Source organism: Notamacropus eugenii, chromosome 5, assembly GCF_028372415.1.
Source record: "Notamacropus eugenii isolate mMacEug1 chromosome 5, mMacEug1.pri_v2, whole genome shotgun sequence".
Lineage (NCBI taxonomy): Eukaryota > Metazoa > Chordata > Mammalia > Diprotodontia > Macropodidae > Notamacropus > Notamacropus eugenii.
The window spans coordinates 129,448,118-129,461,866 of NC_092876.1; the positions used below are offsets into that span (position 1 = coordinate 129,448,118).

At 43.6% G+C, this 13,749-nt stretch overlaps 1 protein-coding gene across 9 annotated transcripts in view; it reads left to right on the forward strand.

Annotated features, from left to right (window-relative positions):
* Positions 1–13,749, forward strand: part of GDPD5 (glycerophosphodiester phosphodiesterase domain containing 5) — a 167,636-nt gene that overhangs the window by 65,410 nt on the left and 88,477 nt on the right. For 8 of the 9 annotated variants that reach the window (XM_072610824.1, XM_072610822.1, XM_072610823.1 and 5 more), the window contains one exon: positions 9,504–9,678. In XM_072610824.1, coding sequence (XP_072466925.1) covers positions 9,562–9,678 — 117 coding nt within the window. In that variant the 5' untranslated portion in view covers positions 9,504–9,561. Of the gene's footprint in view, positions 1–8,495; positions 8,668–9,503; positions 9,679–13,749 lie in introns of all 9 variants that reach the window. The other variant, XM_072610819.1, reaches the window with a different exon arrangement.

Consider the following 13,749-nt stretch of genomic DNA (forward strand, 5'->3'; position numbering starts at 1 on the left):
ATTCTGTGTCATATTTTAATATCCTTTTCAGCTGTACTGTTTTCTGTCCTAAGGGTTTTCTCATTTGGGTAAGTACAAACTCACCTTTTTAACAGATAAAGCCCAGAGAGAAAAAGAGACAAGGAAAGAACTCATGTCTGTTGACCTCCAGAACTCTTGCTCTCTGATTGACTGATAGAAATACTGACTGATGGGCAATGAAGAAACAGGCCAGGTCCCTTTAAAAGCCCAGGACTCTGAATGTGGCATTCCATGTTCATGGAGAGGAGAGGAAGAACTGGGATTGGATAAACATGCCACTCTTCTCCCTGGGCTTTTTACAAGCCTTTTGGGTGGGTGGGAAGTCCCCACATGCTTATTGGCCTTTAAAAATTGAAATAGTTAGATTTTTTCCAGAGAGGCTTTTTTCCAGATAGGTCCTGCCTTGTTACCCTCCCCAGGCCTCAGACATCTGGTCTGTGGGTGTTTGGGACTGTTGCTTTTACAAGAAAAAGCCCTGCTTGAAAGGAGACTCAGCCCTGTTCCCAGGACCCAGGGAATGTGTGCCATTGATGGATGGCTTTGTATCCATTCATTTAGCACTTACTGTTAAATAAGCCCTTCATGTGCTAGAAAATCTAGTCCTAGGTTTCTCCCTAACCTCAACCTCCCACTAGCTGTGTGCCAGTGGGCAGCTTACTTCATCCCTCTGAGACTTAGTTTCCTTTCCTATAAAAGGGGATTAATTATTTTTAGGATCCCTGCTTCATTGGGTTTGGTGAAGATAATGCTTCATAAACCTTAAAGCAACAGAGAAATTGGTACTGCTGTTACAAGAATAGGGATGATCATCTTTGCATTCCCTTCCTCACAAGGCTGTTGGGAGAAGATGCCTTTCAAATGTACTAGATAGATGAATGGATATAAGTAGATGCGTGGTTGGATGGATGGATGGATGGATGGAAGGAAGGATGGATGGATGGATGAGTGAATAGATGGATAGATAGATAAGTAAATAGGTAGTCAGAGAGGTAGGTAGGTAGATGGATGACTGGATAGGTAGGTAGGTAGATGGATGGATGGATGGATGGATATATTCATAAATACATGGATGGTTGAATTGTTGGATAGGTGGATGGATAGATAAATGGATGGACAGGTTAACAGATAGAGTATTAAATTCTTATTGTGTGACACTGTTACAAATACAAGCAAGCAAGTCAGTCTCTGCCCTCAGGAGCTTCTATTTTAGGGTGAGAATATAACATATGGGGTGGGGAGAGGGAATTGTATGGCTAGTATGGAGGTATCTGGGATGATTCTGAGCAGAAAGCTCATGTCTTGGAGCCTAGGGTGATTCCAGGGACAGAATATGGGGAGAAGGTGGATACTGTTTGGACCTGTTGGCCAAGAAGTGGCTAGTCACTTTACACCTCTGAATCTCACTTCCTTCCCCTGTAAAACAGGGATAATGATTTCTGTGGCTTTCACCCCACAGAGTTGTGAGGGTAGTGCTTTGTAAGTCTTAAAGCACCAGAGAAATGGGAAGAGATATTACAGGAATTATTATTGTAAGCAGCACCGTGGGGTAGGGGCCTATAGATTATACCAGTTGAGGATCAGTTGGAGAAGCTGATGATGTTTAGCCTAGAGAAAAGAAGACTGTGGTGGAGATGGCAGTTGTCATCAGGTATTTGGTGGGAGGCAGCATTATGACCAAGTAGAAAGAATGCTGAATTTAGAGGCAGAGGCAGGTTCCAATCCTGGCCCTGCCATTTACTAACTGTACGACCTTGGGCAAGTGGTTTTCAAACCCTCCCCACCTAATCAATGACAGGATTGGACTAGATAACCTCTACAATCCTTTTTTCCATCTCTAGTTCTACAATTCTATGTAAAAGTTTTTTTATTTGCCCAGAGGCAAATGCCATTTGGGTTTGATGGAGGGAAAAGCTTCCTAATGCATAGCACCATCCAGAAGCACAGTGGGTTGGCCCCAGGAGGAAACAAGTCCCTCATCCTTGGAAGTCTTGATGCATGAAGGCTGGAGATGGCCACTTGGGGAGAGGAGGGGCCGGCTATGCTTTAGAAGGAGGATTCTTGTCCAATTGTGGGTTTGACTCATACCTTCATGTCCTCAGATGTCCCAAGCTCACCTGAGGGGCAGCTGCCTCGGGGCCCTAAACACAGCTGTGTGCAGAGAAATACCCCCCCCCCCCCCCCCACACACACACACACACATACACACACAAAACCAGCATCCCTGCAGCAGCTGTGCAGGGGGCTGTCCTCAGAGGGAGGCTGTTTGCAGAAATCTGTCCTGGTATATGTCTCCAGTGGTCTTCCCAGCTGATCCCTCAGCTGCTGGGTCCTGGGGCATGAGGAGGAATTGCATTAGGAGAAGGGAAATGTTGCTGACTGTCCTTCTTGTCTGTCTTGCTAGAAGAATTAATCTTTAAGTCTGCAACTGAATTATTCCTCAGAGAACCCCGCCCCCCCCCCACACACACACAGAGTCCCAGACATGTCAGCTACGAATCTTATCTTCTGTTATAGGTGGGAGGCAGTTAATGTGCCCTAGCCTTAAACTAACTCACTCCTGAGCTTCAAATCACTGAAAACCTGGCCAAGTTGCTGCCAGCCATGAGTAACACCTAGGACAGGGGTCGGAGAGCTTGGTGCACTCACTTGGTTCCTGGTCTAGTTAGGCAGTTAAAATCATAGGCAGGGTTTGGGGAGGGGGGGTGGGTTGGGAGAGACATGAAGAAGGAAAGTCATAGCCCCTGCCATATTCTGAAGTGGGGAGTTCCAGCTAAAAAGAACCTGAAAAATCTTTTAGGCTGTGCCAAGCATTTACAGATTTTAAAGGTGGGGAGAGTGAAGCTTCAAAGCAGAAACAGCAGCTTGCCCAAGGTCATTCCATTGGTTAAGTAGCAGAGCAAAGATCTGGACCCACATCCTCCAGCACAATGGAAGTCCCCCGGGGATCTTGGTGGTCTTGGAATCACAAAGTCCCACCTCAGATGTTTAGTAGCTGTATGAGCCTGGGGAAGTCACTTCCTTTCTCTGTGCCTCAGTTTCCTCACCTGTAAAATATGGGAGTTGCCTTCTAGCTCTAAAGTTGAAGTACTGTGATCCTGTATGATTCCACAGTGGGGACTGAGGCCAGCTTGAGCCTGGAGAAGCTCAGCCCAAGTTCCACCATCATACAAGCTGTGTGACCTTGGGATGACCAGGCCTCTCCTAAGTGGCAGCAGTCCTGTTTCTAAATGAAGAGATTAATTCCTGTCCTGCCTCCATTACAAGGCTGTTGGCAGAGCCCAGAGGAGAGGAGGGAGAGGGAGGGGATTGGGAAAATGAAATGAAGAATGGGAATGCCATTAGTTCTTGCTTTATTTTTATTTTAATCCAGGAAGAAAAACTGTCCCAACCACCCCTATTTGTCCAGTTCTTGACAGATGCAAAGCATTTTCACACACACTCCCTCATCTGGTCCTCTCAAGAATTCCCAGGAGTGTGAATGTTTTTCAAATCACCATTTTACAGATGAGGATATCAAGGCTGAGAGGGGTTAATTGACCTGCCTTTAGATTCACAAAGCTAGTAAATTTTGGTACCAGGCCTCCAGCCTCACACTGCATCACTTGAAAGTGGTGAATAAGTCATTCAAAGACATTTAAAATCCTAGTTTGGGTGAATGAGTAGTATGATGTGTGGGATGACAAGGAGTGTTGGACAAGTCCAGCAAGTTTGGTTGGGGTCCTGACTCTGCTTACCTGGCTGCTTGTGTGACCAAGGGCAAGTCACTCATCCTCTTTGAGTTCCAGTTTCCTTGTCTGTAAAATGGGGCCGATGGTACTCAGAGGATCTTCCTTTCTGAATGTTGTGAGGAAGGTGGTTGGTGAGTCATAAAGCTCTGTAGAGGTATTATTATTAAGAAGAGACATGGTAGCATAGTGGGCTGAGGGCCAAGGCTAGACTTGGAGTCAGGGACTCCCAGGTTGTTACATATAGGAGCTGTTTGACCTGGCCAAGTCATAAGTTCACATTTGTGTATTATGAGCTAGGTGGGACCTTAGAGGTCCTTAAGTCCATGCATCCTCACCCTTCATTTTACAGATGAGGCCCAGAGAGGCTGAGAGGTTTGCACAGTTCATAAAGCAAGTAGATATCTGAAGGGGGATTTGAATCCAGATCATCCTGATTCCAGCTCGAGCACTCTGCCCACTACTCTGCACTGCCTCTTGAGTCACTGGAAGTCAGTGCCCTAGACTCGAGTCAGAGCCCTAGAGAACACTCTATTACAAGGCATAAGTTACTGTATCCAAGCAGATATATTCTAGCCACAGGCTCTAAATACCCCCTGCTCCCCTAAATTCTTAAGGTCCAGAAGAGGAGTAACTGATTCCCTCTTGTCGAGAGCTACCGGCTCTCCAGTGGCCCTTTATCCCTCTCTGATTCCTGCCAGAATCTTCCAGTCTTCAGGACAGAGGCATCAGTAGCCACTGGGTGGGCTCAGAGTGAGAATGCTAGAATGAACTTGAGAGATCATCCATTCTAACCCCCCTCATCTGCTGGCATTTCCCCAACAAGATACCACTGAGAGCTAACCTCCAAGGTGAGATGGGGCATTTCTGGGAGAGGCAGTGAGATTAATCCCAAACCATGGCAAAGCCCCAAATGGGACAGCTGTGCTATAGAGGAAACAGCAACCAGAGAATTCTGGTTCTGATACGGTCTCATAGTGTGACATTGGGTAAGCACTTCCCTTGCTGTGGTCTCAGTTTACCTTTCTGTAACAGAAGGGGCTTGAATGAATTCCATTCAAAGCTCAGCTCAGACACCATCTCCTAAAATGAAACCTTTCCCAATTACTTCACAGCTATTCACTTTGTATGTATAAATGTACATATTGTCTTCTCTGAAAGAATGTTGGGTTCCTGGAGGACCAGGGACCGTTTCATTTTTGTCTATGTATCCAGCAGAGGAAGCAAAGTGCCTGTAACTTCACAGGAGGCTAATAAATGCTTGGAGATGGATTCTAAGATCCTTTTTAGTTGTAACATTTGGTGTTCCAAGATCTTTGACATTCAGGGAATATATGTGTGTGTGTGTGTGTGTTCAGAAAACACACAGCTTATAAATCTGAGGATCATAGATTTAGATCTTTAGATCTTAGAGGCTGTTGAGTCAAACCCTCATTTTACAAATGAAACTCATGCTTATAGAGGTTCAGAGATTTGCCAGGGTGACCCAGCACCCTGGGATCGGGATTTGAACTGAAGTCTCCCTATAGTCTATCCAGTGTTCCACTGCCTAGACTTCCCTCAGTTTAATTGCAGGTTCAGAATCTACCAAGGATGAGTATAATTATGGATGTCAGTGCTCTCTCTCATTGAATCCCTTTTCATCTCATTTGAATGAAAACCTGGGTTTCAGTCATACCACGATCAGTCTTCTGGGGGGATATGCAAATCTACTGATAGTAGATCCCTGTCCCCACCAAGCTGATGGTCTGTTTTTCACCTGAAGATCAGACATCAATGGAGAATTGCAATACTAAAAGATTCGCTATGAGCTTCTTTGGAACATAAAGTGCTATGAGATCAAAGGAGGGAGGAACCACCACAGACTGGAAGGATAGGGGATGGGGTTGGGAGGAGGCTACACCAAAGCTGGACCTGAAAGCGTGGCTGAGGCTTTCATCAGATATCAGTGTTTCTTCATCTATAGAATTAGAGAACTCAGTTAAATGAGGCAGCTAGATGGTAGAGCAAATAGTGCTGACCTTTGAGTTAGCAATTAGGAAAACCTGAGTTCAAATCCTTTCTCAGATATTTACTAGGCTATGTGGCCCTGGCCAAGTCACTTAGCCTGTTAGCTTCAGTTTTCCCTTTTGTAAAATGGGAATGATAATTATATAATTATAGCACCTGTCTCCCAGGGTTGTTGTGAGGATCAAATGAGATAACTGTAAAGTGCTTAGCACACAGCCTGGCACATAGTAGGGGCTATATAAATGTTGTTTAGTCTTTCAATCATGTCTGACTCTTTGTGACCCTGTGAACCATAGCACACTAATGCTGTCTGTGGGGTTTTCTTGGCAAAGATACTGGAGTGGTTTGCCATTCATTTCCTTTTCTGGTGGATTAAGACAAACAGAGGTTAAGTGACTTGCTCAAGGTCCCACAGCTAGCAAGTGTCTAAGGCCAGATTTGAGCTCAGGTCTTCCTGAGTCCAGGCCCAGCATTCTCTCCACTAAGCCCTCTAGCTACTATTATTATTTTCTGCCTCAGTTTCCTCATCCATAAAATGGGGGGAATAGCACCTTCCTTACAAGCTCATTGAGAGGATCAAATGAGATAACATAGGTAAAGTTCTTTGTAAACCTTAAAATAATATATAAGTAGTAATTGTTTCTGGTTATTAAAGGACTTGGAGTCAGGAAGACCTGAATTCAAATCTTACCTTCTATGCTGACTTGCTGTGTTACCCTGGGCAAGATCATTTAAGTTTTCAGTGTGTTTGCTCATTTGCAAAATAGCAAATCCTAGCACCTGTTTTCCAAGATGGTTGTAACGTTCAAATGAATGGCCGTGGTAAGGCCCTCAAAATGCTAGCTCTTTGTATGAACCATTCAGTTCCTTTCAGACATTCTTCACTCTCTGTGTTCTAGGTTCTTAAGGTACAGGCAGTGTGAGTATGGTTGACTTTGGTTTTATGGGACCCCAGAGGGCAGAGATGAGAGCAGCTGGTGGGAGTTACCAGGAGGGGATCTTCTGGGATGCTAAAAAGAGGATTCTTTTCCTGAGGAGGGCTCTGCCCTCTGGGGTCTGTGTCTACAGCTCTGAGATTTTGGGCTTTACCTAGCACACTTCAGTTGGCCAATAGCCAAAGACCCAGTAGGGTTTACCTAGTCACATAGATTCTCCTCTAGCCTTGGGTCTTGGGGCTAGTGCAATGGACACCAGCATCACAAAGGGGAACACAAAGGTCATTGAATCCAGTCCCCTGCCTGCTGGATGAACCCCTTCCTCAGGGTTCCTGGAAGATGATTGTGGAGCCTATGGTTACATGGTTTCAGGGGCAGGGCTCACCGGACTCCCCTTTCTTAGATTTTAGATTTTCATTCTCTGTACTCCAGTCGTGGAGAGAATGGAACAAGGGGCCCTGTTTCTTGTTTGGGTCTTTTCCCTGGAACAAGCCCTGGTGCTCAGCCTGCCAATTAAGTGTGATGTGGGCAACAGTTAGGAGACTAAGGAAGTCATAAGTATCCCTTAGGCTCTTGCAGTCTGGAGGCCAGGGATGCACACAGAGGCCCAGCTCAAGCTTCCCAGCTCCGGGATTGGTTTTTAATTCACAGCTGGAGGACTCCAGCATCTGGCACAGATAGAACCATGGAATAGCTGTTGGAAGGGAACTCAGAAGACACTTGATGTAAGCTGGACCAGAACAGGACTCCTCTCTTGAGAAGCACCATGGTGTGATGGGTAGGCTCATGGACTTGGAATCGGGAAGCCCTGGGTTCAGGTCTCGCCTCAGACAATTACCATGGGACTATAAGTACAGTCGTGTCACCTCCTTGAACCTTAGCTCCCTTATCTGTAAAATGGAAATAATAGGATCATCTCCCTCAGAGGCTCAAGTGAAATCATCAATGCATATAAAATGCTTTGTAAATTTTAAAATGTGGCATAAATATATATATTATATGAATATAAATAATAAGATTATTATTAGAACATCTTCAAGAAAGGAAGCCCTTTCTCCCCTTACATCTGACTTTTCTCATTCTAGAGTGAGGTGAGAATTCTAGCCTGGGAGACTGGAGGCTGAGATACAAGTTCAAATTCTGTCCCAACTCTTGATATGAATGTAGCAAAGTCACTCCTGAACTCTGGACCTCAGTTTTTCCCCTCTGTAAATACAGACCAATCCTATTTATGGATGAAGAGCTAGAAGAGGCCATCAGCTTCTCACCCTACCCTTCCCCATTTTATAGATCAGAGAATCAGAGCTGAAAAAGTTTTAAGTGATTTGCCCAGGATTACATAACAAATAAGTATCTGGGACAGGGTTAAAAAATAATAATAACGGCTAACATTTCCATAGCTCTTACTATGTGCCAGGCATTGTGCTAAGCATTTTACACTTATTATCTCATTTGATCCTCAGAACAACCCTGGGGGGTAGATGCAGAGGGAGGTGCTATTATTATCCCCATTTTAAAGATGAAGAAATCAAAGTAGACACAGGTTAAATGACTTACCCAGGATCACACAGCTAGTAAGTGTCTGAGGCTGGATTCAAACTCAGAATTTTCCTGACTCTAGTCCCCAAAAAGGATATTTCAGCTCAGTGGGAGTGAAATTACCTAATGGGTTCTGCCAGTAAGACTTGACAGCCTAACCAAGTAGTGGACAAGGTAAGGGGGGAGTCTTCTCTCTGAGTCCCAGAAGGCACATGAGCAAAGGTTTGGTCTCTATTTATTTTATTTTATTTTATTTTGGCTGCAGCTACTAAAGGAGATGTACAAGGAGATCTTGGAAGTATTGAAAGGCTGAAGCATCCCCCAGGAATTCATTGTATTGGGACTTAGCCAGAGAAGATCTCTTCTGTCCATGAACCCTCTGAGCTCTGTCTCTGGTCCTTTTCTCATGGCAAAGTAGGGACCAATACTTTGATTCTGTAAGTGTACTAACAGCCTTTATGAGTTACTAGCAGCTAGGATTAATAACTTCATGTAGAGGGAGGTGAGAGGTGCCTGCATTCCAGGCATGGGGGACAGGCAATGCAAAGACTTGGAGATGGGAAAAGGACTTCTGTGTAAGGAACATTAAGAAGCCCAGTCTGACTGGTCTATAGTGTTCATAAAGGGTATTAATGGAGTAAAACTGGAAAGGTAGGAGAGGATCAGGCTATAAGGAGCTCTAAATGCCAGAGGATTTTCTATCTGATCCCAGAAATAATAGGGAGCCACTGGAGTCTATTGAGTAGAAAAGCATTAGACCTTTACGTTAGGAAGAATGATGTAGATGGGTTGAAGAGGGGAGACTTGAAGCAGGAAGACAAGTTAGGAGGCTGCTGGGAAGTGATGAGGTTATGGTAGTGAATGAGGGTCGAGAGAAGGGGATCCATGAGAAAGGTTCAGGTCTTCTTTAAGAATTCCAAGAGAGGTTACTATTCTCTGAGTCAACTCATAAATGAATGGAGGCATCGTTTAGAAATCTGCTGACCAAATAACAACTGAAAATTTACAAAGGAACTTTCGTCACAAAAGCTGTTTGAGATGGGTTGAAACATATACTATTAACTCCTTCTAATACTGAGGAAACTAAAGTTTATATAGGTGATTGCTTATTCAATGTCATATAGCTAGCAAGTATCAAAACCAGGACCCCTGATTCCAAACCCATCATTCTTTCTATTCCATGGAACTGTATCAGTATTGTCAGAGTTTTCTCCTGCTTTCCACCAACCCCAGCGGATGCCTTTCCCTCCTCATGCCTGGTCTCTCTCTGCAGGGTGCACAGAGGCTGGATGGGGCTCTGAGGACGAGTCCCTGGGGCTGCGGGCAAGAGGATGGTGAGACATCAGCCCTTACAGTACTACGAGCCCCAGCTCTGCCTGTCATGCCTCACCGGGATCTATGGCTGCCGATGGAAACGGTACCAGCGGTCACATGATGACACCACTCCAGTGAGTTTTATGAGCACCTGAACCCAAATGTCCTAGTGGGATCTGGAGGTAGAGGTGGAGGGAGGAAACAGTTTAGCCCTAGGGGGAAGGGACAGGCCAAGGCATGGGTTCTGAAGACTTAATTCAGTTCATTCAACAAATATTCTAGGTACTTACTATGCACTGAGTCTGACTAGGCTCTGGAGGAGGCATAGTTTAGATAAAGCATAATTCCTGATCTCATAGAGCTGATCATCTGATAGGAGGCTAAAATGGAAACACAAAAAACTAGAAGATACAATATTTACCATGCCAAATGCTTTAGACAGTGACAAACATGGTGCTCCCTGACCCAAGGAGAAAGCACATTAAAGAGAAAGAGGATGGCTCCCGCTGTTCGTTCTGTCAGAAATGCCTCCATTGCCTCCATCTCTTACCTTCTTTTCTGCTCAATTTCTGCCCATCCTTTAAAATTTAGTTTAAATGCCTGCTCTTCCAGGATGATTGGTACAGTTCTCCTTGTACTTTAAGGCAAGGGGGATAGATATGGGCCAGATAATGGTTCCTTTACTTGGGTTCAAAACTGGTGAAAAGACCAGTTAGAAAGAGGGGGTTCCAATGGCTTCATGTCACCCTGAAAGGAGATCTCCAAGGGGTTGCCACAAGAGTTGGTGCAGACCAACAATTTTATTTTTTTATTTTTATTTTTTTAATTAAATTATTTTATTTGTTTTCAGTGCTTGACAATCACTTCCATATATCTTAGATTTTTTTTTCCCCTCATTCCCTGTTGCCTCCTTGAGACAGCATACAATCCTAACCTAGGTTCTACATGTACATTCCTATTAAGTACATGTTGCATAGAAGAATTAAAGTGAAGGGGAGAAATCATAAAACAAAACACAACATAATTAAAAAGAAAATGCAGACCAACAATTTTAGCAGTAACCTGAATTAAGGTATGAATGACATGCTTGTTGTATTTTCAGAAAATTCAAAACTGGGAGAAACAGCTGCACAGTTTAGTAATGAGATCTAGGACTAGGAAGGTGGCAGCAGGCTACAATGGGGGAGGGGAGGCTGAAATTAATGGGATGGAATATTCTTACTTAAAAAGACATGACAAGAATTGAGGTTTGTCACTATGGGTATTTGTCCCACTAATACTAACTAATTTTTTTATTTTAAAATCTTTTATTGATATCTTTTATTATTAAATTGTCTTCATTTCTCTTTTTTAAATATTTTTTTTAATCAACAAAAATCCCCCTTCTTTCCCTTTCACCGATGTCCACTGAGGCAGAAAAACAAAACCTCCTTTACAACCTTGTAATGTCAAGCAAACTAAATTCCCTCAGTAGCCGTGTCTGCTTTCTGAATCCTTCACCTCTCAGTCAGGAGGGGGGCAGCATGTTTCCTCGTAAGTCCTTTGTCATCCCCAGGATAATTCTAACAGTTAATAGCTACTGTCTCTGGAGCACTTGAATGTTTGAAAAAGTTTCCTTATAATGCTCCTGTGAGTAGATCATGGTTTTAGGGTATTCCCCCAAAAAACCCCCAAACCAAACCAGACTAGATTCCTTTCTCCTTATCACCTTCTCAGCCAACTAGAGTTTCTATGGTCAGAAAAGACCTTGCTGGTGGCCAGCCCTCTAGTAATGAGCTTCCCTGAGAGGTACCAGCCTGGTCCTCCCTAGAAACACAGATTGATCTCTGTTGCTTAGCCCAGTGGTGTCAAACTCATATAGAATTGGGGTCACTGATGGGTATATAATGATCTCTGTGGGCTACATATTGACTTAGAAAACCATATTAGCATCACCTGTATTGTGTTGTATTTCTCAGTTATATGTAGTGTTGTGAGTCACATGGGGCTGAGCTGCATACCTGGCTGTGTTTGTCTGAAGTCTGTTTAGCAGGGTAGGACCTGCTAGAGCTCATATTGTGCTACGTTGTTTATATTTCCTTGAAGTTCCGGCTGAAATCCCATTTTCTGCAGAAAGCCTTCCTCCATCCCTCTCAATTTTAGTGCCTTCCCTCTTTTAATTAGTTCCTCTTTATCCTGCGTAGAGCTTGTTTCTACATATTTGTTTGCTTATTGGCTTTCCCACAGACATGAGGGCAGGGACTGTCTTTTGCCTCTTTTTGTATTCCTAACACTTATTTGGCACATAGCAGGCTCTTAATAAATGTTTACTGACTGCGTGCCCACCAAAATGAGGAGTTGGAGGAGTACTATCATGAAGGTGGTGGGGAGATAACATTTATGGTGACAAAGTATGACTATTTAAAATATTTAAATTTTTATTCTAAACTTACCAAACAGCAGAGTAGGCATTTACATATAAATAGCAGAGTGGGAGAAAAATAAGGTTTTTTATATACAAGTCTTTATTATTAAGTATTATATTACATGCTACTTGCTTTTCTTTGTAAGTCTATAATAAGATCAAGGGTATTGACTAACTTTAGCACATACAAAGGATAGCAACCATAAGGGTGCGGGGAGGAGTGTCCATTCTGTACAGTTAGACTGGAAAAGGAAAGATTTGGTATAGTGGAGGTAGATGGGATAGGACATGATGGGTGAGTGGTTCCAGCTACCTGAAGAGCTAGGTTGAATCAGAGGGAAGGTTTGACCTGTTTGAGTCTAGTGAGCCAAATTAGGAATAGATTTTATTCAGTATAAGAAATGGAAGGGACGATGCATCAATTAAGCAGTGACTATATACTAAGCACTGTGCTAAACACTTTACAAATACTATGATGTTTGAGTTTCACAACGACCCTGTGAAGTAGGTACTATTATTATTCACATTTTATAGGTAAGGAAACTGAGGCCACAAAGGTTAAATGATTCACCCAGGGTCATGCAGCTATTTAGTGTCTGAGACTGGATTTGAACTCAGGGTATCCTGACTCCAGGTCCAGTGCTCTCTATTCACTGCACGATCTAGCTACCATTGGATAATCATTATCCAATATAAGAAAAAACTTTCCATATAAGACCAACAAATTTGAAATAGGCTGCTCTGGGTAGTGAGTTCTCTGTCAGTAGAGGTATTTAAGAGAAGGCTGGATGGGAAGGGTTATGATTCAGGTATTTGTTGGACCACATCCCTTCCAGCCTTAAGATTAGAGATAGGCAGCAGTAACATGTTAAGTAAACACTGTTATACTTAGCGCTTGGGTTTGAATCTAGCTTATGACCCCTATCTTAGCTCTCCACACCTGTTTCCTCATCAGTAGAAGAGAAGCACTATTTATCATGAAGATTAAATGAGACAATGCATGGGAAAGTGCTGTGTAGATGTTAGATGCTGTTAACATTCTTCCTGCCCCCCTATCTTGAAAGCGTTGTGAGATCATTTTTAAGATATTTCTGAGAAAGGGAGATACCAGGAAAAGGGAGAAAACCGCAAAAGTGATTACTACTCTGAAAAGGTGGTGAAGATATGAGAAATCATGATCCCAGGTTCCTATTTTTAATTCTTTATGGGAATGGTCTACATACTCCATAGAGGGCATCCATGATGAAAATTCCAGAGGGGAAACAGATAAGGTTTTTGTGAATGCTGTTCGAGAACTGGCTACTTCTTTATAGTCACATGGTGTCCAAAATGAGTAGACAATACAAGAACCCTGTCATGAGCCCTCAGACAGGTGTATGGAGCCTGGTCCTTTCCCTCCCTTCCTTGCCATATCCCCTTAACCACATATGCTGTGGGCAAGGGCTCCCACCTTGTGCAGAGGCAACTTGGTTTCCCAGAGCATGAGGTGTGTGTTGGGGCTTATCTTTCCTATCATAGGCATGGTGCCCCACTATGACCAGGTGGACAAGGGAAGGAGTTAAAGTCCATCTTTGCCCAGACTCCCCTGGAGCACTCCCCTTTCCTCTCCTAGCATGGGCATTGCCCAGAGTCAGCTCCAGTTTCCCTTGCTTCCCACCTATGCAAAGCAGTCAGAGTCACATTAAAGCTGGTCCAAGCAAGAACAGTCTGTGAGAAACTCGGATCAGGAGCACTTCGGGAATTAGAAAGGCAGCTGATGCTTGGATACTTTTTAGTTTCATAAAAAATCATAGTATCTGAG